The sequence below is a fragment of the Phoca vitulina genome, unplaced genomic scaffold, assembly GCF_004348235.1.
Source record: "Phoca vitulina isolate PV1807 unplaced genomic scaffold, GSC_HSeal_1.0 scaffold106, whole genome shotgun sequence".
Lineage (NCBI taxonomy): Eukaryota > Metazoa > Chordata > Mammalia > Carnivora > Phocidae > Phoca > Phoca vitulina.
This window is the reverse complement of record NW_022589809.1, coordinates 862,596-889,755: the sequence shown is the minus strand read 5'-3', so window position 1 is coordinate 889,755 and position 27,160 is coordinate 862,596. Positions and strand designations below refer to the sequence as shown.

The window sequence follows — 27,160 nt, the reverse complement described above, 5'->3', positions numbered from 1 at the left end:
CATACCTTGAAACCAACCACCTGCGATATTCTGTTTGTGGAGATCCAGATATACTTTCTTACATCTAAGGCTGAATTCGTGGGTGTTCAGAGTGGTCTGGTAGATATCCAGCTCACTTCCAGGGACCAGTTGGAATAGGGTCCCCTACTCCTCTGCCATCTTTTCTCTCCTCCTCTTACTACAGTCTTTAGTTTAAAATCTAATTTCTCTGATATGAGAATTGCTACCCCAGCTTTCTTTTGAGGTCTGTTGGCATGATAGGTCCATTGGCATCTCCTCACTTTCAATCTAGAGGTGTCTTTAGGTTCAAAATGAGTCTCTTGTAGACAGCATATGGATGGGTCCTGTCTTTTTATCGAGTCTGCAACCCTGTGTCATTTTATGGGAGCATTTAGGCCATTCATGTTGAAGGTAACTATTGACAGATATGAATTTAGTGCCATTATATTGCCTGTAAAGTCCTGTTTTTATAAATGGTCTCTGTAGATTTCTGGTCTATATTACTTTTTGGGTCTTTCTTCTTTTGTAGAATCCCCCTTAATATTTCTTGCAGGGCTGGCTTGGTGGTCACATATTCTTTCAGTTTCTGCTGGTCCTGGAAGGTCTTTTCTCTCCATCCATTCTGAATGACAGCCTTGCTGGATAAAGTGTTCTTGGCTGCATGTTCTTCTCATTTAGTACCCTGAATATGTCTTGCCAGGCCTTTCTGGCTTGCCAGGTGTCTGTGGACAGGTCTGAGGTTATTCTGAGTTCATCCCTCTGTATGTAAGAAATCTCTTCTCCCTCACTGCTCTTAGGATAGTTTCCTTGGCTCTAAGATTTGCAAGTTTCATAATTATATGCTGGGGTGTTGGTCTATTTTTATTGATCTTGGGAGGGGTCCTCTCTTCCTCTTGGATGCGAATGTTTGTTTCATTCCCCAGATTAGGGAAGTTCTCAGCTATGATTTTCTCAAATATATCTTCTAGTCCTCTCTCTCTCCACCCCCTCAGGGATCCTAATAATTCTGACATTGGAACATTTCATGGTGTTATTGATCTCTCTAAATCTGTTCTCATGGGCTTCTAGCTGTTTGTCCTTATCGTCCTCAGCTTTGTTCCTTTCTATCAGCTTATCTTCTAGATCACTAATTCATTCTTCTGCCTCATTTACCCTGGTTGTTAGAGTATCTAGTTTAGACTGCATCTCATTCATAGCATTTTTAATTTCAGCCTGATTCAATCTCATTTCTGCCCTTAGAGATTCTATATTGTCGGTAATGCTTTTCTGAAGCCTAGGTATTGATTTCATAATTGCTACCCTGAAGTCTGTCTCTGACATCTTGCTTATATCCATGTCCATTAGGTTTGTGGCAGAGACCATTGTCCCTGGTTCTTTCCTTTGTTGGGATTTCCTTCTCCTAGTCATTCTGTTGAGGGATGGTTGAAGGAGTCCAACCCAAGCAAAATGCACCTATGAAAAAATCCAAAATAGTTCAAAAGCTACCACAGATACACCATCAAAGCCAAGATAATCTGAAACAATACAAAAGAAAGATAAAAGAGAAAAAAAAAGAGGTGGCTGGATAGAGAGATTATAATCTCTCAAGGTGGTCACAACAGGGTGATCTGCCTGTTCCTGCTTGATTTTTCGTCTCTGTGTTAGAAGACACTATATCCCAAAATAGCAAAGACATCAGAACTTACATATATATCAAGATAAAATTGAATAGAGTGAAAAATGGGCTAGTATGGGGTATAAATCTGTAAAACATATATGTGAAAAAGAAAATAAAAGTTAAGAAGTGACTTAAAAACATAGGTTGGGAAATATGAATCTATTTGAAATGGGAACAGGGCTAAAGAAAAGAAGAGTAAGAAAAGAAACTAATAAGGAAATGTAAAATTGTAGCATGAAGTATAAGCAAGTCTTGAGGGAACACCTGGAGCTCCCTATATTATTTTCCCCTGGCTCTGGAGGTTTTACAGTCCTGTGGGAAATAAGCTTGTCATTCACCTGTTCTTCCAGTCTGTCTTCAGGGGGAGGGGCCTGCTGCTCAGGTTCTCAGGCGTCTTTGCCTGGGTGGAGTTGCCCCACCCCTTTTGAGGGGATGGGCTTAATGTGAGCTGCCTTTTGTTCCATGGCCTCTTTCCAGTTCTCTCTAGAGGGTCAGAGCAAACATGTCCATTTAAGGGGGTGCCCTTAACAAATCCTCCAGGTCAATCCATCTCCATCTCTGCTGGTACCAAACTCCACAGACTCACACATCTTCTGGGGGAGGGGCCTGTTGCATTGATTCTCAAATGTCTTTGCCCCATGGGGAATTGCTCTGCCTTTGCCTGGGGCTAGGCTAAGTAATCTGCTCCCATTTGCTCTATGTGGCTTTGTTCCCTGAAGGTTTTCCATGCAGGTTTAGAGGAAGGGAATGAAAATGGCAGCCTCCCAATCTCTGGCACCAGAGCTGAAAGTTTGGGTCCCCAGTCTTCTGTGAGCCCTCAGAGAAAAGCAGTCAATAACTCCTCTCTCCCTGGTCTCTGGCTGCACTCCGTGCTCACCCGGCCTGTGACCAAGCATTTCTATCTCAGGCAAAATACCCCATTTGGAATCTCTAAACCCAGCAGCCTCCTTCAGCACACTCCCGTGCCACTCCTCCTGGGGGAGGAAGGGGGCTCTCCCTGGTTCTGCTACTTATTGGGCCCCTTCTCTAAGATGAGTGGGCTGACTGTGCCATGGATCACAGTTTATGGCAACCCCAAGCTGAGAGCCCGCTCCTCGGCTCCGTCTCTGCAGCCAGCTTCCCTGCTCTGATACCTGGGAGCTCTGCCGCACTCAGGCACTCCCCGTCTTCCTGTGACCCCGAGGATCCTGAGACCACACTGTCCCAGCAAGGGTTCCACCTCCTGCTTAGCTGCTTGAGTGATATGCCTCACCGGGGCACACTTCTAAAAGTTCCACTTTTGTGCTCCACTGCTCTATCACTTGCCGGGAGCCCACTGACAGAGGCTCTCTGTCCCGCTGTCTATCTTCCCATATATTGCCTTGGATTCACTTCTCCGCACCTCCTACCTTGTGGAAAATGATTTTGTCTATTTGTAGTTGCAGCTATTCTTTCCTTCCATCTCCGGTTGTGTTCATAATGGTTTGATAACTATCTAGCTGAATTCCTGGGACCAGATGAAATTAAGGTCTCCTACTCCTCTGGCATCTTGGACTCTTTTCCTTAATTTTAAAAGAAGGTGACTAGAAATCTTTTTACTTTAAACTACTGAAGATAAATTAAATTGCTTTATGCATTTAAAAAATCTCTTTGCCAAATGATTCACTTGTAATAAATGGGGGAAAAATCATCTTACCCTAACTCTGATGGCTGAAATTTCAGCTCTGGTAGGACAAGAAGTTGAAAATCACACAAAGGTAAGTTTTAGAGTAGAGGGAACCTATACTCATAAATAAAAGTATTATGTTAAAAATGCATTTTGCCTTCAATTATAGGAATTTATCTTGGATTTATCTGATCTCAGGAGCAGTTCATCTGCTGTAGTTCATATTAATTGCCTCTCTGCACATGGGACAACTCTTGAACCACATGGGATTGTTCAGGTTGGAAACACTGCTTCCTCTATTAAGTGAACCATCCAGACTTCTGCTGATCAAAGCACGACCTGTGGACTATTGATATAAGAAGCTTGTGCAAGAATGTAAATCAATCACATTACTAAGTATGCCTTTTAGATAAGCTGTTTTTTTCCCCACTTGGTAAGACTATCTCAATAAAGGAAGCAGTATGTGATTTATATTCTGTTGCAAACTTTTTTTTTTTTTTTCCTTGTCTTGGACCAGCACTTGGGAGTAACTCAGATCTAGATTTTTGTTTTTTGCATCTTGGTGAAGTGAACTATTGCACACTGTCTCCCTGCTACACACACCTTGACATGCCAGGTAAAATGTAATAAAAACACAGTTAAGTTGGAAAGAGAAAAACTTCTGGGTACCAGGAACTTAAAACTGAATTAAGAGTTTACCAGTCAATCACCCAGAGGAATATCTGAATAAATAAAGATGCCACAGTATGACTATTAATTTGGAAAAATCCATGAGACTTTCTATACCAGTAGAACTAAAAAATGAGTAGTCTCTAGATAGAAGATTGATATACAAACATCAACAGCATGCAATTGGAAAAAAACCATTCTTCTCAAATATCATAGTAAAGATTGGATCAGGTATGAAGCAAATGGATGCTAAACTCTAAAGAGAGATGTAAATGAAGAGCAGGATACTTGAGTAGTCAGAAGGTATCTCTCCACAGTTGGCTAATCAGTTGCAAAAGAAAAATAGTAACTATATAAAGAAAAGAAATTAGATAGTAGCGTGACCATCTAATAAAAAATATCAATGGAGGCAAATGGATGTTGGCTTTTGGGTGAGACGACTTGAGAAGGACCTGTTATCACTTGTGTATAATTCTGGCATAGAATGCATACCCAGAATCTAATCATCAGGAAACACTGGATCAACTCCAAATGTGGAAGTGCTATTAAAAAGGGGAGTTCTATCTGAAGAGGGGACTGTCTTCTTCAAGAATGTCAATGTCAGTATTGACAATGGTAATTCTTGGAGGGTGGTTATGGGATTGCTTTATATACTATTTTTATTCTTTTTTTTTTAAGATTTATTTTTGTTTGAGAGAGAGAACTCACAAGAGTGGAGGGAGGGGCAGAGAGAAAAGAGAATCCCAAGCAGACTGTGTGCTGAACACAGAGCCCTACACAGGGCTTGATCTCACAACCCTGAGATCATGATCTGAGCCAAATCAAGAGGAGTCTGATGCTCAACTAAGTGAGCCACCGAGGCACACCTACTATTCTTACTCTTGCCTCTTTTCTCTACATATGGAATTACTTCCTACTGAAAAGTTAAAAAAAAAATCAAAATGATTAACAACATTCCTAAGCACCTACAATTTAAAATGTAATAAAATCCTATTAATTATAGCAATAAAAACTATCAGGTACCTGAAATAAATCTTTTAAAAATTGTACAAAAAATTATACAAAAAAGACCTAAATAAATGGAGAACTATTCATGGATGGGAAGGTTCAAAGTTTCAATAGCATGACAATGCAAGTTCTGTCCCCCACCCCCCACTTTCCACCAACTAACAAAAATTCAGTGCAATTGCCATTAGCATACTAACAGGGATTTTAATAGATTTGAGCAAGATGATTTTGAAAATGTATATGGAAAATAGCTGGGGGAGAGTATTGAGGAGAATTTTGACAACATAGGAGGATTTGCTGTACTAGATATTAAGGTGCTATAATTGGTCTATGTAGTAGAGGCAAGATAGAGTTCATGTGCTGCCATAGGAATGCATGGAAATGTAATCTGTGACATTGAAAATGATGAAAAAAGGAAGGACTAGTCAAGGAACCTAGCTGGGACAAATAGCCATAAACATGGGAACACTACTTCTCATATCATACAAATAATTTCCCTATGTAATAAAGACACAGCCATTCCACGGAGATTTCCTGCAGACCACCCAAAGCTAGGAGAGAGACATGGAACAGATTCTTCCCTGTAACCCTAAGTGGACCCAAGTGTGCTGGTATATCACTGTCAGATTCCTGCCCTCCAGAACTGTGGGATGTGTCTATCTACTGTTTAGACCATGCCATTTTTGGCAGCCCCAGCAAATATGTACAATCCATAACAGCGAAATGTATGGTTGGGTTACGATGGTGCCATTCACTCCCAGAATCTAGGCATTTGATGGAAGCTTTGAAGAAATGTCTGTAGGAAAGAAGGAGGTGCACCCGACACCAGTATGTCCTCATCTTAATTAGTTACAACTGCAATGATGTTTTTCCAAATAAGGTCATAATTCTGAGGTTGTCAGGATTGGGACTTCAATATATGAATTCTGGGAAACACAATTCAACTCATAAATGTAGTCTCTCGCCAAATTCATGTTCTCACATGTAGAATATATTCACTGTCTCCTAATATCCCCCAAAGTCTTAACCCATTTCAGCATCCAATTTCATCTGGATAGCATCTAAATCAGATATTGGTGAGCCTTGAGGGATGATTCATCCTCTCCAGCCGTGAACCTGTGAACAGACACCATGCCATGTGCTTCCCAAATATGATGGTGGGGCAGGCATAGGATAGACACTCCCATTCTAAGGGAAAGAACTCAGAAGGCAAACAGGGGTCAGTGGTCCCAAGCAAGCATGCAACCTGAAGGGCAGATTTCATTAGATTTGAAGACTTGGGAATAATCCTCTTTGGCTGTGCTCTACCTTCCTTGTCTACCCTCTGGGACCCAGGAAGAGACAGTCCCACCTCTGAGCCTGTACCCACTGTGTCCTGATGCGAATGGCAGCCTTGTCAAACTCTGACCACCTCTGGGATTATTCTTTCCTTTTCTTGAAGAATAATGTGTATTTCCAGATATATAGCTTGGTTGGCCCTTTTCCTGCCTGTGGAATCTTACACTGACAGCCTTCCTACATTTCATTCTGTATCTGCCTCCTTACATTTCCAAGCTTTCAGTGTTTCTGCTGATAGAACATTCACAGAAATTTTGTTGGTCTCCTGTGCAATTTATAGGGGTCCAAGCCATCAAAGAAGAGGGTCCTTCATAGATCTGTCCCATATAACCACACGTCTATTCCTGGCTTCAGCTGGGAGGGTTGACTGGGTAATGTCACTGTTGGATTGTGAAAGTGATATATTTATATATATATAAATATAAATAAACTACTACTTAAATAGTAAGTTACTATGTAAATATTTACTATTTATCTTTAGCCAAACAGTTATATTGAGATGTCTTAATGTTCTAGTGGTTTGTCTAGTGGATTCACCTAGTGATCTACTCATTTTTCCTATACAGATAATACCTTCAAATAATAACATTGCTGCATCTTCCTTTCTCATCCTCCTGCATCTTATTTTTCCTTCTTAGTTTGTTAGTTTATATAGTTTTTGATGTGAGAAAAAAAGGCAGAAGAGAAATGTTTAATTTCCTCACTACCTTCAGCCCACTGACAAGTCCTTGAGACAGGGAGAGTGACCTTCCTCTAGGGACTCACCTGCCTGGATGTTAATACTTTGCTAAGGGCAACAGGCAATCTTAGCCCGACCCCCCAGGATCCTGTGAGTCTACTTTAACATATAAAAGTTCTTTTGGAAACTTCCTTTATCTCTAAACCCCCCAAGATACATGTTGGTCATCATCCCCCAAGCATATGGCCCACTGATATACATCTGAAGGGTCTCAAGACTAAGGGTTTTTTTTAATACTAAAGTTTTATTAGATGGTAATAAATGACCTTTTCCCAACAACAACTAGCCCCTCAAGGTCCTGGAAACTTTGCTTCCAAATTCCTTAGAGACTTAAGCTCTCCCAACCCCCTCCCAACTTGAAAGTATATACTGGGCCACTCCTCATGACCCCGGGTCAGCTATTTCTGCCCACGGGTCCTGTCCCCGCGCTTTAATAAAATCACCTTTTTGCACCAAAAACATCTCAAGAATTCTTTCTTGGCCCTCGGTTTCGAACACTAACATCTTTTCCTACATCAGTTTTCGCTACTTGGAGTGGTGGTGATATTTCTGTTATGCTCCATGTTTTAGTAAGAATCAACCTAAGATTCACAATTCTTGGTTTCTTTTAGAGTAAAATGGTATTTAGAGGTTACAATCAGGAGTGTGGGTCCAGGTAATATTTCTTGTTCCAAACTAAGATTAAAGCATTCTTACTTAACTTTCTTGGGTTTATATCTTTATTTTATATACAAAATCTTGGTTCCTAAGCACATCATTATATTTTGACTTTATCTTATTATCTATGTACCTATGTATCTATCGACTATCTATCATCTATCAAACATCCATATAAATAATTTCAAAATAATGACACAGAAATTCAAGATTTCTTCATGGTTGTTTTTGTCTGTGACATTTCCCTCTAAGTTGTACAACAACAGTATGGTTTGACAGCACATTAAAACTGTAAATCTCGGTAGAGATTACACCATTTTATGCTGAGATTGAAGCCTGTTCTGACTCTTCTCAACTGTAGATGAATTGCTTTTCTGACCAGATACCTTTAGATTCTACTTTTTTTTATCTTTGAAGCTAAGTAACTTCATCAACACTTCTCTTTCAATATTTCATGTTCTATTTCATTTTTTTGCCTTTCAATCTTCCAACTCAGTTCTCTTTCATTTCAAGAACGTCTTATGTTTTAATAATTTCCAGGTGCATCCTTTTTGGTCTTTTTTTTTAGTGATAATAATTTTGTGTAAAAGGACAATCATAGTCTTCTGCACCTGTCATCATTTTCTATCTGCATGACTTGGTTTATCTTTGCTGCTTAATTTTCTGTAATTTTCTTCTATTTTCAGCAGGATATATATATTTTAAAGATTTTATTTATTTATTTGAGGGCGAAAGAGAACGCATGAGTGCAAGGGAGGAGCAGAGGAAGAAGGAGAAGCAGGCTCCCCCTGAGCAGGGACCCTGATGTGGGGCTTGATCCCAGGACCTGAGACCATGACCTGAGCCCAAAGGCAGATGCTTCACCAACTGAGCCGCCCAGGCAGCCCTTCAGCAGTAGGTATTTTGCTTGTGCTTCCTCTAAAGTGTTTTGTGGTGGTACTAGATTATTGTCTGGAGACCTCTGAACTCCCGGGATCTGATCAGACCGTTTGCACCTTTGCCACTCACGTCACCACAGTGCGTGTTCATGCCATGCTTCCCACTAAAAGTCACAGGACCCAGAAGTTGGTGGGTTGAGGGCACTCCCCGCTCTCTTCTGTCCTTCCCATCTCACCTCCAGCCAGAGGAATGTCTGAGTCTAACCTCTAAGAGCTATCCCACAGTCCCTGTTGCTAGAGATGGGGACTGCACCCCACAGACAGCCGCACATCACGCACAGCTGTGTACCATACCTTCCCTGTTGTCATCACCACGGGGCACCCAGGGTCAAGATTATGGTCCCTGGACTGACCACACAGGCCAGTACCCCCTCACCATTCATTGACTGTGTGATCATGGAAGCTGCTTTATCTCTCTGTGTCTGCGTCCTCGTCTGTAAACACGACAAATGTCATCACATCTACCTCAATGGGTGTGAGGAGGAAAAGAGTTAATATCTGTAAAGCACTTAGAATAATGCCTGGCACTCAGGAGGTGCTCTTAAGTCTCCTTCAGCTCTAAATACGTCTGAGAAAATAGGACTATCATATTATTTGGATAAGACTGCAGGGTCTCATCAAATTCTCCATCTCCATAACAACAGAGCACAGTGTGACCGTGGGAGAGCAGCTGAGCATGAGAGCGGGACCTCTGCTCCAGACCAGGGATAGGCAGAGATCTGTGGCTATGAGTGTGACCGGGCAACCGTGCTTGTTTTCAGTCCTGGCCTTCACTTATTCCTGCTCAGAACTCTCTTAATGGACCTGTGCTTCTAACCTTTGAGGAGCTATTACCTTTCCTGTCAATAGCTGTCTGTTCAGAATATATGCCTGAACTGTGTTGTGTTCTCTATGGCTCTGTGTCGTGGACTGAATTTTATCCCCTCCAACTCTAAATTCCTATGCTGAAGCCCCAACTCCCAGTACCTCAGACTGTGACTGTATTTAAAGATAGAGGCTTCAAAAAGGTAATTAAATTAAAGCACGCTCATTAGCCTCGGTTGTTATTCAATCTGATTGGTGTCCTTATAAGAAGAGGAGGTTAGGGCACATCCATGGGCAGAGAGAAAACCATGTGCACACACAAGAAGGTGGTTATCCACTGGCCAAGGAGAGAGACCTCAGGAGAAGCCAGCCCTGCTGACATGTTTATTTTGGACTTCGCAGCCTCTAAAACTGTGGCAAAATAACTTTCTGTCATTTGAGCTGCCCAACTTAATGTTATGGCAGCCCCAGCAAGCCAGCGTGCTCTAAATGCTCTGATGTAGTTAGTGCAGAAAGTCCATGCCCTTGGGCACTGACGAAAAGGTCTAAATTATATATCAACAGCCAAATGGTCATGGGGCCAAGTAAATGCACTCAGAGATCAAATAAATGATAATGAAATTTTGGCAGCAAGCATATAAAGTGAATGAGTGGGGTTCTAAGAATCAAGTAAAATTTGAAAGCTTTCTTCCACTTCCTCAAGGAAGACTTCACTTAGATGCGATCTACGGTTGAACATAAAACAGAGTTGTGTCCCCTGAGCTTGGATGGCAGAAACAAAGAAGTTATAAAAGAAATTGATGAGCTGTTTAAGAAGAAAGAAAGAAAAAGAAAGTGGGCAGAGGAAAAAGTAGGATGAAGAATGCAAAAGGAAGGGGACAAAATAGTTCTGCCTATAAAGATTATAGGTTGTCAGAAATGTTATGCATTCCATTAGTGAAGTGATTTGCTACTACTCAAGCCTCCTGAGATGAACGAGCAGTTCCCAGGACTGGAGCAGACCAGGCATAGAGACTGAAGGGAGAGAATGATTCAGTCGGCCCTGATGCAATGCCAAGTGTTTGCAGGACACATTCTAATGAGGGGGAGTCCCTGTCGGAGTGATCATGTGTGGAACTGTGCTTCCCGAGCTGTTCTGCTCATGTATATCACCTAGGAACTGGGGAAAACACAGATTCAGGCTTAGTGGGTCTAGGTTAGAACTTGGGATTCTGCATTTCTATCATGCTCCAGGTAACAGATTTGGTGTCATCTCTAAAATCTCACCATGCTGTAGGTCCAAGCTATAGAAACTTTCTCCTATGTTGTTTTTTTTTTTAAAGTTTTGTGGTTTTTCATTTTACATAAAGTCCATGATGTATTTTTTAAAGATGTTATTTTATTTATTTTTTATATATAAATATATATATTTATTTTACTTTTTATTTTTATATATATATAATACTCTGTATTTGTATACACACACACACACATATATATATGCTTGCTGTTATATATATCACCATCCAGGTGATGCTGACACTGTGTATCCCACACCGGAGCAGGGAGGCTGCAGGCCCAAAGACACATGCATTTTACTGCTGGATAGAGGGGATCGCATTAGCAGGTTATGCTTTTGTCGACTTCTTTATTTACATCAACATTTAACTAAAAACAATCCTGTGGAATGCCTTCTCTGAAGATGGATCAAATTTTCCAGCTGAAACCTTGCACATTGCATATAAAACAAATATTTAGGAAACATCTGAAAGAAGAGAGAAGAGACCAGCTGGGGGGCCTCAGGATAAAAGGAATGACACTGTGGTGAGGTCCCTGGGTTCTCTGTTTCTTTGTTTGCTTGTTTTTTATTCCTCTATCCCAGACCTGGAGCTGACAAAGCTCTTTTCAACAAATGATGGCTGGAGTAATTGGATATCTGCAAGCTAAATAAGCAAATAAACCTCTGCCCAACCTTACATTTTGTGTGAAAATCAACTAAAATGGGACGCCTTGCTGGCTCTGTCAGTGGAGCATGCAACTCTTGTTCTTGGGGTTGTGTGTTCAAGCCCCATGTTGGATGTAGAGATTACTTAAAAATAATAACATCTTTAAAAAAATGGATCATGGACTTTATGTAAAATGAAAAACCACAAAACTTAAAAAAAAAACAAAAAACAAACAACCTAAGAGAAAATTTCTATAGCTTGGACCTACAACATGGTGAGATTTTAGAGATGACACCAAACGCATGATCCATAAAAGGAAAACTTCCTAAACTGGATTTCATTAGTATTTAAAATGTTTGGGGGCACCTGGGTAACTCAGTCAGTTGGGCATCTGACTGTTGATTTTGGCTCAGGTCGTCATCTCATGGGTTGGGTGAGATCGAGCCCAGATTCGGGCTCCATGATCAGTGCAGAATCTGCTTGAAGATTCTCTCCCTCTGCCCTTCTCCCCACTAGCTCTCTCCCTAGGAAAAATAAATAAATATTAAAAAAAATTTAAGGGGTGCCTGGGTGGCTCAATGGATTAAGTATCTGCCTTTGGCTCAGGTCATGATCTCAGGGTCCTGGGATCGAGTCCTGCATCAGGCTCCCTGCTCAGTGGGGAATCTGTTTCTGCCTCTCACTCTCTCTCTGTGCTCTCTGTCTCAAATAAATAAATGAAATCTTAAAAAAATTAAAATGTTTGTTGAGCGAAAGACTTTGTTAAAATGATGAAAAAAAACAAACTACAGATAGGGAACGGGTATTTCCAAACCATATGTCTGATAAGAAACTTCCAAGTAGAATATATAAGGAAATCTCAAATTCAACAACAAAAAACAATTAAAAAACAGGCAAAGGATGAGCTTCATCGAGGAAGATGCACTGATGAAAGATGAAGAATGTTCATCATTGATAGCCATTAGAGAAATTCAAATTAAAATCAGTGAGATATTCTTAGGCATCTATCAGAATGGGTAAAATTAAAAAAAAAATGACAACACTAAATGCTTGCAAGGATGCAGAGAAACTGGATCGCTCATATGTTGTTGGTGGGAAAGGTAAGTTGTATAGCTGCCCTGGGAAGCTTATGGCAGTTTCTTACAAAATTAAACAGCTGTTTACTACATGACCCAGCAATTGCACTCTTAGGCATTTATCCCAGAGAAACACAATTCTAATGACCACACAAAGCCTGTTCATAAATGTTCATAGCAGCTTTATTCTGATAGCCTGTCCTGGAGACAGAATCTTTCAATGGGTGAATTAGATGGACTGAAGAATCAATACCCTGGAATATTTGGCAATAAGAAGGAGAAAAAAAAAAAAAACCTATTGATACACACAACAACCTGGATGAGTTTCCAGAGAATTATGCTGAACAAGAAATGCCAATCTCGAAAATGTCAATCCCGAAAGCCTACTTTCTATGTAGTTCTATTTGTATAAAATTCTTGAATTGGCCAAAATGTAGAAACACAGGATAGATGGGTTGATGCCAAGATTTAAGCAGGTGTGATGGGGCTGGGAGAGAAGCAGGTGTGACTGTCAAAGGCAATGGGAAGGATGCTGTGTGTGGGGAAATACTCTGTGTCTTCTGTGTATCAATGTCAGTATGCTTGCTGTTATATTGTAGTGCAGTTTTGCAAGATGTTACCATTGGTGGACACTGGGTAATGGGTCTATGGGATATCTATTAATTCTTACAGCTGCACATGCATCTACAATTACCTCAAAATACAATGTTTCATTTAAAATAAATCCAGTGTAGCAGGCACAGTGAGAATGCCTTTATAGCCATAAGATTGTAAGGCTTTTGAGATTACTGTTTTCTTTAGGGTATTGCAAGAATGAGCACTCCTGTACTTGCTTCTTGTCATTATTCTGGTCAGACATGGAGCTCTTGCTTAACAGAAAGTGATGTGTGGGAATTACACTGAGAGTAATCCATAAGATGACCATGATGGTGCCTTCCCCTTGATTAGATTTGTATTCTGGGTTGCTTTCGTAGTGTCAAGAGTTATGAGAAGTGCCAGCTGTGAAGTCTGTGGCTTACAGCTCTGGACCCACACTCATCACTCAGCTTCATGGTGAGGCTGGTGCTGGGAGTGTGCATGCCATATTTCTGCTTCGCTTGATCATTTCTCATTAGGCCTCATGCAAAGGGGGTGATAGAGGCAAGTGGGCTGCTTGTGGGCTGGTGTTGGGAAGGAGATGTGCTCTTGCTTGGTTTCTTTCCTGTTCATTTAATCTCTAAGGGCATTATATTAGGTAAAAGCAGTTGAATGAAGATGCTCCACTGAGTGGTGAGCAAAACCAGTGTTTTTTCAATGACATCAGCCCAGCCAGCAATGCTTCTGACTCAGAAGTAGGAGGTCCAGAAACGTATGCTCCCCGGGGCCTCTTCTCTGGGCCACCAGTTTTAAAAATTCCTGTTCTTTCTTTGTGTCCCCCTAGTGCTAGGGGGTGCTTCTTTTTGCCTTTTCCTTCCTCCAATATCTAGTTAATAATTCCTTGTAATAAATGCCCTCTTTTTGTTTTTATAATGGAAGTGGTGTCTACTTCCTGATGGTAGCCTGACAAGAACAATGTTACTCCTACATTTTTGTTTAAGGATAACAGTTTCAGGTGCATCAAATTTACCTTTCATTGGTCCACTGTCTGTGCAAAGCGGGCTAAGGTCCCCTCCACTAGAGGTGATAGTTGAGTCCTCATGCGTGAGATACCACACGTCTGAGCAAATGAACTGGACAAAAGCTGATCTCCCCACGAGTCTGAGCCTCTCCTTCCCTCTTCACTGGCCATTCTGTCTTTCCATAAGAGCCTCTTGAAAGCCCCCTTTATGTCCTTGTTCCTCAAAGTGTAGATGAGGGGGTTGAGAGTGGGGGTCACCACAGTGTAGAAAAGAGTTAGAACTTGCCTCCCTTCCGGGAGAAGTGACTCCGGGGTCGGATGTAAACGGCAGTGACACTGCAGTAGAAGAGAAAGACGACCACCAGGTGGGAAGAGCAGGTGCGGAAGGCCTTGCTCCTGCCTTCCCGGGATGGGATGGCCAGCACCGCCTGGGCTATGTGGCAGTAGGAGACAAGGATGAGCAGGAGCGGCCCCAGCAGGAAGACGGCACCCATCACTGAGATCTGGAGCTCGTTGATATGTGTGTCTCCGCAGGCCAGGCGGATCAGCGCAGGGACCTCACAGACAAAGTCGTCAACCCGGTGGTGACGGCAAAAGGGGAGTTTCATGGTGGTGGGAGACTGCAGCAAGGTGCCGAAAATCCCACTTGCCCAGACCAGGAACGCCAGCTTGTGACACAGGGGCGGGTGCATGATTACCGCATGGTGCAGGGGTGAGCACACTGCCACGCAGCGATCGAAGGCCATGACCAGCAGCAGCACACACTGCAGCTCCCAGTCCCAGGAAGAGGTAGAGCTGGACTGCACATCCCAGGTAGCTGATGGTCTTGTCCGAGCCCCAGAAATTGACCAGCATCTGGGAGATCCAGCTGGTGGTAAAGCAGAGGTCCAGGATGGAGAGGTGGGCGAGGAAGTAGTACATGGGGGTGTGCAGGTGGGCGTCTAGGTGAGACAGGAGTATGATGGTGGTGTTGCCCACGAGGGTGACTGTGTAAAAGACAGACGCAGTCACAGATAGGGTCATTTCTAGCCTGGGGTTATCCGAGAGGCCCAAGAGGATGAAGCCATCTGGGACGGTGCCATTGGCATATCTATCCAGCGCCCACCTGGAACTGCAAGGAGCAACACATCAATTAGAATATCACCTCCAAGAGGTAGAGAAAAGTGATTTTTGATTTTAGAAAATTGCCCTTTCTTTGTTAATAGTTTCTCTAAACTTTTACTGGCTTTTCTTTTATCTCAGTCCCTTTTTGGACATTTTCATCTGTTAATTTCTTCAAACTTGGATGGTTTTGGCAAACTCCTAGAACATGACACTGTGGTGTATTATTATTTAAAACTAACCCTTCCCACTATGACAACTTATGCCAACAAACTGGATAACTAGATAAAATGGAGAAAAACTTTAGAAACATACAAACTACCAAAACTGAATCAGGAAGACATAGAGGGCGCCTGGGTGGCTCAGTTGGTTAAGCGACTGCCTTCGGCTCAGGTCATGATCCCAGGGTCCTGGGATCGAGTCCCATGTCGGGCTCCCTGCTCCGCGGGAAGCCTGCTTCTCCCTCTCCCACTCCCCCCTGCTTGTGTTCCCTCTCTCGCTATGTCTCTCTCTGTCAAATAAATAAATAAAAATCTTTAAAAAAAAAAAAAAAAAAAAAAAGGAAGACATAGAAAATCTGAATAGATCAATTACTATTATAGAGAGTGAATCAGTAATAAAAAAATCTCCCAAAAAAGAAAAACCTAGGACTAGATGTCTTCACTGGTGAATTTTACCAAACATTTGTAAAAGAAATAACACCAAACCTTCTCAAACTTTTCCAAAAAAAAATCAGAGGAAAGAAAACTCCCAAATTCATTTAACAAGGGCAGCATTACCTTAATACAAACTCCAGATAAAGACACCACCAGAAAAGAGAACAACAGACCAACACCCTCATGAATATAGATGCAAATATTCTCAGTAAAATGTTAGCACGCTGAATTCGGTAGCACATTAAAAGGATCATGTCCCACAATCAGCAGAACTTATCCCTGGGATACAAGGGTGGTTTAATATATGCAAATCAATCAATGTGATCCATCACATTAATACAATGAAAGACAAAATTATACAATTATTTCACTACAAGTGGAATAAATATTTGACAAAATTCAATATTGTAAATAGAATCATTCTTTTTCCAGATAATTCATCATTAGTGTATAGAAATATTACTGATTTCTGTTTGTTAACTTTGTGCCCTGAAACGTTACTGAATTTGTTAGTTTTTTGGTGGAGTTTTTATGATTTTCTTTACATAAAATCATGTCATCTGCAAATAAGAACATTTTACTTCTTCCTTTCCAATTCTGATGGCTTTTGTTTCTTTTTCTTGCCTGATTATTTCAACCTATGTCAAGGATTTTTTTTTTCCATTTTTTCCTTTTAGGATTTTTATGGTTTCAGATCTTACACTGAAGTTTTTAAACTATTTTGAGTTAACTTTTGTCCGTGATATAAGACAAGAGTCTAATTTTATTCTATTACATGTGAATATCCAATCTTGACAGCATGATTTCTTGAAGAAACTGTTTTTTTGTGTGTTAGTTCTGGGGCTCGCTCATCAAATATTAGTTGACTATATATGCATGGTTTTATTTCTGGGTTCTCTATTCCATTCTTTTGATGTAGTTACCTGTTTTTATGTTAGTACCACACTGTTTTGATTACCATGACTTTATAGTATAGCTTCAAATTAGGAAGTGTAATGTCTCTTGTTTTATTCTTCTTCATAATTGCTTTGGCAATTCAGGGTCATTCGTGGTTCCAAATAAATTCTAAAATTGATTTTTCTACTTCTGTAAAAATGCCATTGAATTCTTACAGGATTGCATTGAATCTATACATGGCTTTTTGGTAGTATTGACATTACAAGAATATTAGTCCTTCCAATTCACAAACACAAGATACCTTTCTTTTTTTTTTTTATATACTTTTTTAAAATTTTTTTTAAATTTTTTTTATTGTTATGTTAATCCCCATACATTACATCATTAGTTTTAGATATAGTGTTCCATGATTCATTGTTTGTGCATAACACCCAGTGCTCCATGCAGAACGTGCCCTCCTCAATACCCATCACCAGGCTAACCCATCCTCCCAACCCCCTCCCCTCTAGAACCCTCAGTTTGTTTTTCAGAGTCCATTGTCTCTCATGGTTCTTCTCCCCCTCCGATTTCCCCCCCTTCATTCTTCCCCTCCTGCTACATTCTTCTTCTTCTTTTTTTCTTTCTTAACATATATTGCATTATTTGTTTCAGAGGTACAGATCTGAGATTCAACAGTCTTGCACAATTCACAGCGCTTACCAGAACACATACCCTCCCCAGTGTCCATCACCCAGTCACAAGATACCTTTCTATTTATTTGTGTCCTACACTATTTCTTTCACCAATGTGTTATAATTTTTAGAGTGGAGATCTTTCACCTCCTTTGTTAAGTGTTTTCTTAAGTATTTTACTTTTTTGATGACATTGCCTGATCAATCTGGCTAGAATTTTCAGTACTATGTTGAATAAATGCAGTGAGAGAGTACACTCTTTTTTTCTTGTTGATCTTAGAGGAAAAGCTCTCAACTCAACCTTTCAAAATTGAGTACAGTATTAGCTGTGGGCTTGTCATAGATAGCCTTTATTACTTCAAGCCACATTCCTTCTATACCTAATTTGTCAAGAGTATTTTTTTGAATAGGTTGGCAATGTTTTTTGAATATGACACATAAAGCACAAGCAACATAATAAAAAATAAACAAGCGAACAGACATCAAACTAAAAAGCTTCTGCACAGCAAAAGAAATAATCAACAGAATGAAAAGGCAACTTATGGAATAGGAGAAAATATTTGCAAATCTTGTATCTGATAAGGGATAAATATCCAGAATATATAAAGAACTCATACAACACAACACAATACACACACACACTTAACTAAAAGATGAGCAAAGGACCTGAACAGAATTTTTTCCAACAAAGATATACAAAAGGCCAACAGGTACATGAAAAGATGTTCAACCTCACTAGTTGTTAGAGAAACACAAATCAAAACCACAATAAAATATTACCCCATGATTGTTGAAATAATCATTATGAAAAAGACAAGGGATAATAAATACTAGTGTGGATGTGAAGAAAAGGGATCCTTGTTTACTGTTGGTGAGATTGTAAATTGGTATAGCCACTATGGAAAACTGTATAGGATCTTGAAAAAATTAAAAATATCCCTACTATATGATGCAGTAATTCCACTCCTGGGAATCTGTCCAAAGCAAATGAAACAATAACTAGAAGATACTTGCACCCACATGTTCATACCAGCACTATATACAATAGCCAAGACACAGAAACAACCTAAGTGTCCATTGACAGATGACTGGGTAAAGAATTTGTTATATAGGCCATAATTAGATATAAGAAAATTGTAACTAAAAAGATGTGAAATATGACGCATATACATAAAATATGGAGGGAGTGAAAAAAAGAAAGAATTTTTTAAAAATGTGTTTGAACTTAAATGATCATCAACTTAATATAGACTGCTATATACTTAAGATGTTATATATGAACCTCATGGTAACCACAAAGCCAAAACTCATGCTAAATAGATAAAAATGAAGGGAAAGAGCCAAATATAACACTTCAGAAACTCATCAGTTATAGTGAAAAAGAGCAGGAGAAGAAAGGAACAGAGAAAAACTACAAAACAATGAGAAATCAATGAACAAAATGGCAATACATACATACCTATCAATAATTACTTTAGATATAAATGACCTAAATGCTCCAATCAAAAGACATAGGGTGGTAGAATGAATTAAAAAAAAAAAAATCTGTATGCTGCCTGCAAGAGACTCATCTTAGACCTAAAGATACATATAGACTAAAAGTCAATAGATGGAAAGATATTTACCATGCAAATGGAAGCAAGACAACAGCAACAAGAACAAATGGGGTAGTAATGCTTATATCAGGCAAAATAGACTTTAAAACAAAGACTGTGACAATAGACAAAGAAAGGCATTACATAATGATAAAGGGATCAATCCAACAAGAGGGTATAACAATTGTAAATATCTATGCACCCAACAAAGGAGCACCTAAATACATAAAGCAAATATTAATGGAAATAAAGAGAGAAATTGATGGTAATACAATAATAGTAGGGACTTTAACATACCCCTTTCATCAATAGATAGATCATCAATGCAGAAAATCAATAAGGAAATAATATCTTTGAATAATATATTAGATCAGATGGACATAACAGATACATAGAAACCATTCCATCAAACAAAACAAAACACACATCCTTTTCAAGTACACATAGAACATGCTCCAGAATACATCACATATTAGGCCATAAAACAAGCCTCAATAAATTAAAAAAATACTGAAATCATACCATGCATCTTTTCCAACCACAACAGTATGAAACTAGAAATAAATCACAAGGAAAAAAAAACTGGAGAAAAGCAAAAAGATGTGGAGGCTAAACAACAAGTTACTAAACAACCAATGTGTCAACACACCAATCAAAGAAGAAATTTAAAAAATACATAGAGACAAATGAAAATAAAAACACAATGGCCCAAACTCTTCAGAACACAGGGAAAGCAGTTCTATGAAGGAAATATATAGTGGTGTAGGCCTATCTCAAGAAACAAGAAAAAGCTCAAATAAACAATCTCAAACCTCATAACTAAAGGAACTGGAAAAAGAAGAACAAGTAAAGCCCAAGGTGAGTAGAAGGAGGGAAATAATAAAGATTAGACCGGAAATAAATGACATAGGGACAAAAAAAAAAAAGAAAAAAAAAAAGAAAAAAATCAATGAAACCAAAAGCTGGTTCTTTGAAAAGATCAATAAAATTGACAAACCTTTAGCCAGACTCATCAAAGAAGGAAGAAAGAAAGAAAGGAAGAAAGAAAGAAAGAAAGAAAGAAGGAAAGAAAGAAAGAATGAAAGAAAGAAAAGAAAGAAAGAGAAAGGACTTAAATAAACAAAAGCAGAAATGAAGGAGGGGAAATTACAACTGACACCACAGAAATACAAAGAATTATAAAATAATACCATGAAAAACTATATGCCAACAAATTGGACAACCTAGAAAAAGTGAATAAATCCTAAAAACATGCAATCTTCCAAAACTGAATCAGGAAGAAATAGAAAATCTGAACAGATCAATGACTAGTAACAAAAGTGAATTGGTGATCAAAAAACTACTAAAAAAATAAAAGTCCAGAACCAGATGGCTTCACAGGTGAATTTTACAAAAAATTTGAAGAAGAGTTAATACCTATTCTCAAATTATTCCAAAAATGTAGAAGATGAAGAAAAGCTTCCAAATTCATTCCATGAGGCCAGCATAACCCTCATATCAAAATCAGACAGACTCCACAAAGAAAACTACAGACCAATATCCTTGATAAGCATAGATGTAAAAATCCTCAACAAAATATTAGCAAACCAAGTCAAACAATACATTAGAAGGATCATTCACCATGATCAAGTGGGATTTATTTCAGGGATGCAAGAATGGTTCAATAATCACAAATGAATCCATGCCATACATCACATCAACAAAACAAAGGATAAAAATCATATGATCACTCAATAGATGAAGAGAAAGTATTTACAAAATCCAACATCCATTCCCAATGAAAACTCTCAACAAAGTGGGTTTAGAGGGAACATAGCTCAATATAATTATTGCCATATGTGAAAAACCTATAGCTACCATCATAGTGGTGAAAAACTAACAGCTTTTCCCCTAAGGTCAGGAACAAAACAAGGATGCCCATTCTCACCACCTTTATTCAACATAGTATTGGAAATCCTGGCCACAGAAATCAGAAAAGATAAAGACATAAGAGGCATCCATATTGGTAAAGAAGGAGTTAAACAATCATTATTTGCAGATGACATAATACTATACATAGGAAATCCTAAATACTCCACCAAAAACTACTAGGAGTAATAAATGAATTCAGTAAAGTTGTAGGATATAAAATTAACATAGAGAAACAGGTTGCATTTCTATACACTAATAATGAAGTCACAGAAACAGAAATTAAGAAAACATTTTCCATTTATGGTTGCACCAAAAATAATAAAATACCTAGGAATAAACTTAACCAAGGAGGTGAAAGACTGTACTCTCAAACTATAAAAAATTGATGAAAGGAATTGAAGATGGCACAAATAGAAAGATATTCCGTGCTCATGATTTAGAAGAACTAATATTGTTAAAATGCCCACAATACTCAAAGCAATCTATACATTTAATGCACTCCCTATCAAAAGACCAACAGCATTTTCCGAAAAACTAGAACAAATAATCCTAAAATTTGTATGGAACCACAAAACACCCTGTATAGCCAAAGCAATCTTGAGAAGGAAAAAATAAAGCTGGAGATATCACAATTCCAGATTTCAAGATATAATATAAGGCTGTGGTAATAAAAACAGTGTTATACTGGCACAAAATAGATTCAAAGATCAATGGAACAGAATAGAAAGCCCAGAAATAGACCCAAACTTTTATAATCAATTAATCTATGACAAAGAAGGCAAGAATATACAAAGTCAGTCTCTTCAACAAATGGTGAATGAGATAGCTACATGCAAAGCAATGAAACTGGACCATTTCTTATACCATACACAAAAATAAACTAAGGTGGATTAAAGACCTAAAAGTAACACCTGAAACCATAAAAATCCTAGATGAGACACAGGCAATAATTTCTCTGACATTGGCCATAGCAACATTTTTCTAGATATGTCTCCTGAGGCAAGGGAAACAAAAGCACAAATAAACTCTTGGGACTTCCTCAAAATAAAAAGTTCCTGCACAGTGAAGTAAACAATGAAACTAAAAGGCAACCTACTAAATGGGAATATTTGCAAGTGATATATTCAATAAAGGATTAATATCCAAAATATTTAAGGAATTATACCACTCAGCATCAAAACAAGCAAACAATTCAATACAATTAAAAAAGGGGCAGAAAAAGTGAATGGACATTTTCCCAAAAAAGACATATAAATGGCCAACAGACACATGAGAAGATGCTCAAAATCACACATCATCAGGGAAATACAGATCCAAACCACAATGAGAGATCATTTTACACCTGTCAGAATGGCTAAAATCAACAACACAAGAAATAACAAGTGTTGGCAAGGATGTGGAGAAAAAAGGAAATCTCATACACTGTTGGTGGAAATGTAAATTGGTACAGCCACTGTGGAAAACAGGAAGGAGTTTCCTCAAAAAGTTAAAAATAGAAATACCATATGATCCAATAATCCCACTACTGAGTATTTATCCAAAAAAATCAAAAACACTACTTTGAAAAGATACATGCATCCCTATATTTATTGCAGCATTATTTATAATAGCCAAGATAAGGAAGCAATCTCTATCCATTGATAGACGAATGGGTAAAGAAGATGTGGTATGTGTGTGTATATGTGTGTGCATGTGTGTGTGTAATGGAATATTACACAGACATTAAAAAAGACTGTGCAATTTGCAACAACATGGATGGACTTAAAGGGTATTATGCTAAGTGAAATAAGTCAAACTGAGAAAGACAAATATATGATTTTACTCACATGTGGAAATTAAGAAAAACCAAATAAACAAACAAGCAATAGCAGAATCAGACCTACAAATACAGAGAACACACTGATGGCTGCCAGAGGCATGGAGGGTGGGGGTGTTCATTTTTTTTTTTTTTTATTATGTTCTGTTAATCACCATACATTACATCATTAGTTTTTGATGTAGTGTTCCATGATTCATTGTTTGGGTATAACACCCAGTGCTCCATGCAGAACGTGCCCTCCTTAATACCCATCACCAGGCTAACCCATCCCTCAACCCCCCTCCCCTCTAGAACCCTCAGTTTGTTTTTCAGAGTCCATAGTCTCTCATGGTTCGTCTCCCCCTCCGATTTTCCCCCCTTCATTCTTCCCCTCCTGCTATCTTCTTCTTCTTCTTCTTTTTTTTTAACATATAATGTATTATTTGTTTCAGAGGTACAGATCTGTGATTCAACAGTCTTGCACAATTCACAGTGCTCACCATAACACATACCCTCCCCAATGTCTATCACCCAGCCACCCCATCCCTCCCACCCCCCACCGCTCCAGCAACCCTCAGTTTGTTTCCTGAGATTAAGGATTCCTCATATCAGTGAGGTCATATGATACATGTCTTTCTCTGATTGACTTATTTCGCTCAGCATAACACCCTCCAGTTCCATCCACATTGTTGCAAATGGCAAGATTTCATTCCTTTTGATGGCTGCATAATATTCCATTGTATATATATACCACCTCTTCTTTATCCATTCATCTGTCAATGGACATCTTGGCTCTTTCCACAGTTTGGCTATTGTGGACATTGCTGCTATAAACATCGGGGTGCACGTACCCTTTCGGATCCCTACTTTTGTATCTTTGGGGTAAATACCCAGTAGTGCAATTGCTAGATCATATGGTAGCTCTATTTTCAACTTTTTGAGGAACCTCCATACTGTTTTCCAGAGTGGCTGCACCAGCTTGCATTCCCGCCAACAGTGTAGGAGGGTTCCCCTTTCTCCGCACCCCCGCCAACATCTGTCATTTCCTGACTTGTTAATTTTAGCCATTCTGACTGGTGTGAGGTGGTATCTCATTGAGGTTTTGATTTGGATTTCCCTGATGCCAAGCGATGTTGAGCACTTTTTCATGTGTCTGTTGGCCATTTGGATGTCTTCTTTGGAAAAGTGTCTGTTCATGTCTTCTGCCCATTTCTTGATTGGATCATTTGTTCTTTGGGTGTTGAGATTAAGAAGTTCTTTATAGATTTTGGATACTAGCCCTTTATCTGATATGTCATTTGCAAGTATCTTCTCGGGTGGGGGTGTTCAAAATGGGTGAAGCAGAGTGGGTGGTACAGGCTTCCAGTTACAGAACGAATAAGTCATGGGGATGAAAGATACAGCCAAAGGGAATATAGTCAGTGGAATTGTAATAGTGTCATACGGTGACAGATGGTAGCTACACATAACATATAAGCTTGTCAAATCACCAAGTTGTACACCTGAAACTAATGTAACATTGTGTGTCAACAGTACTCAAGTAAAAAATTAAAAAATAAAATTTATGATATATATATACATGATGGAACATTATTCAGCCATAAAAAGAGGAAATCTTGTCAATTATAACAATATTGATGGACCTTGAGGATCTTTTAAGTGAAATTAGACAGAGAAAGACAAGTACTGTTGATCTCACTTATATGTGAAATGTAAAAACAAAAACAAAAACAAAAACAGAAAACCATGAACTCCTAGAGAAAGAGATGAGATTTGTGGTTACCCCAGATTTGTGGTTGGAAGTAAGGGCAATTGCAGGAAGGTGGTCAACAGTTACCAGCTTCCAGTTATAAAGTAAATTAGCACTGGGAATGTGTGTATAAATGATGTTTAATGCTGCTGTAAGCTGTATAGGAAATTTGCTGAGAGTAGATCCTAAGAGTTCTCATCACAAGGAGAGAATTTTCTCTCTCTCTCTCTCTCTTTTTTTTTTGCTTTTTGTTATTGTATCTATATGAGAAATGGGTGTGATCATTTCATACTATATGTGAGTCAAACCATGATGCAGTAACTTATACAGTGATGTGTATCAATTATATCTTAATAAGCTGGACAACAACCTGCCTACCTTTGTCATCCTTTTGGAAATAGCATCATTTGATTCTTCTACCCTTTTCTTTAGAATCAAGGCTACCCTTTTGTTTCTGCTTATGTTATTTTAGGTTGAAATTTGTGTTTTCTATCTGGAAAAAAAAAAAAAAAACTCCAAACAAATCCACTTTTGTCCTCATCCTGAGTCATGCCTACCTTTTTCCTAATGAGCAGAATTTGACATCTAATATGTCACTCAGTGATATTTCCATTGATCATTGATGAAACCACCATGGTTTTGAGAACTAATGATGTATTTTATGAGAGTGCATGTTCTGTGCTCTCCTATTTAAAGTTGTGACAGAGGTTGGCAGCAAACAGCCACACAGGTGCTCTCCTCCCATGTCTGGAAGAACCTAGACCAGGGGGTCTTGGAGCATATTAATTTACTAGATATGCTTGTCCCATTTGGCCCTCACTCCATGGAGTTGGCCATGTTTTTTCCTAATATACATGTCTGCAAGTCTCAACTTCTTATGTGACTGAATATCAAAATGGTCCCAGGGACATTTTCAAACTGTTTATACGGTACAGCTGACTACACCACTTCAGTATGTGAGGGTCTCTGCTGATACGAGGTGTTATTACGACTGCAGTGTCTTTCCTGATGGTCTTGCTTGTGCAAGCTGCGTTAAAGTAGGGCTAAGAACACCTTAGTCTGTTCGTTGCAAGTCTTTCCTATGCAACCAGCACTGGGCGGTCCAACAGGCTGTGCTCTGGACCTGAACTCTGCCAATACCCCAAGGCAATGGCTTTGTGGTTCCTCCTCAGGAAAATGGTCCCTACACGTGCCTTTCCTGCCCCATCTTTCTACCTGTCCAGCCTTAATTCATGTAAAACCCCAGTTGTAGTTATAGTTGGTGATAAGCAGTAGAGAATCTGGGCATACCTTTGGGCAGGCCAGGCAAATCTAAAACAGAGCAGAGTCACAACAAAAGGAGTATCCACTGAGGAAAGAGCACTCTCTCACCTAGAATTTGTGCACATGTTGGGGGACTAGGAAGTATTTCTGTGGTGCATATTATGGACCTCATGATAGAATTTGGTCCCCCATTGCATCCTGCACAGTGATCTTCTGACAATTCTCCTGCCATGCCATTTGCTGACCTCACTGATCCTGTCCACTCGTGCATGCAAGGGCTCCCACCTTCCCCCTGGATGTCCTCCAGCAACCCTGATGATGAGGATATCATGGCATCTGCTACCTGTAAGGACTTACAGAAATTAGTTTTACAACAGCTACTTGGAATTTAGGGAAATATTCTCTTGGCTGCTACTTAACGATGTAATATACTTACATTTCTCTCCCCATCTGCATCTAAATACGTGAATTGCCAACAATTTTCAGTTTGTACTGTCAATGCATACCTGCTGTAGTTTTTATTACTATTTAAATTATTAATATATTAAGTTCTAGTATTAATCAAATTGATATTAAATCTTAATGACAAAATAAATACATCTTACTTTTTTACTTTTACTCATGTAATTTCATGCCCAATCCCATTTTCATTCTTATGTGGCAGTTGGCTATGTCCTCTTACAGATGGATAAGCTACATGTCTACATGTTGTGGCAAGTGCCTGGCAATGGACACTCAAAGGGCAGATTGCTCTGCCCTTAGCTGAGGATATCGATTTCTGAAGTTTCTGAAAATGCAGAGAACCGTTGAGCAGGGAAAACACATACACTAATCTCAATCCCTTTTGAGTATGTGCCTGGAATGTGTTCCTTTCCCCTTTCCCCCTCAGCCTATCAAATCATCACTGTTCCCAAAGACATCACTTAGGTTCCCACTTCTTGCTCAGAGGATTTTAGGGTATAGTATTTCAGCCTAGGTTTGGTCACTGCGTGAGCAGCGGAGTAAATGACTTACCTCCAGAACACCATAGTTGTTGAAGGGGGGCTGGGATTAGAGACCTGCTTTTATTAGCATCTCGGTGCACAGAATCAGGGAGAGATAATGGCCCTGGAAATTTCCTGCCTATCCCAGAAAGACTCCGCCCGCTGATAAGGCCACTGGGACCTCTTCCCAGATGAAAATTAGTCTTTCATCTGAGTGTCTTCTGTGGTGGGCTCTCTGTCATCTCGGTGCTTATCTGTACCTGCTCTGAGCGATCAGGGATGGGGACCCTTGTGGGCACACCATGGAGGACTTCCCTCCTGTCTTCTAAGCTGCTTAAATCAGACTTGTTCATAAATCAATTCTGTCAATAGAAGGCTCAATAAATCCTATTGGTCTTTGGAGTCTTGTCCTCAGACTGGCTCTCATCCTCATGGTTTCCTCTGGCCAGGTGTCTGCATTGGGAATGTAGTGTTTTCTTCCT

The 27,160-nt window shown here is 39.4% G+C and overlaps 1 protein-coding gene across 1 annotated transcript; it reads right to left on the bottom strand.

The window, feature by feature from the left end:
• Positions 1-14,065: 14,065 nt before the first annotated feature.
• LOC116627927 (olfactory receptor 2H2-like) lies at positions 14,066-26,723 on the bottom strand. Its single transcript, XM_032397903.1, is given in 4 exon segments — positions 14,066-14,331; positions 14,334-14,821; positions 14,823-15,164; positions 26,710-26,723. Coding segments are annotated over 4 exon segments (1,110 nt in total).
• Positions 26,724-27,160: the final 437 nt, after the last annotated feature.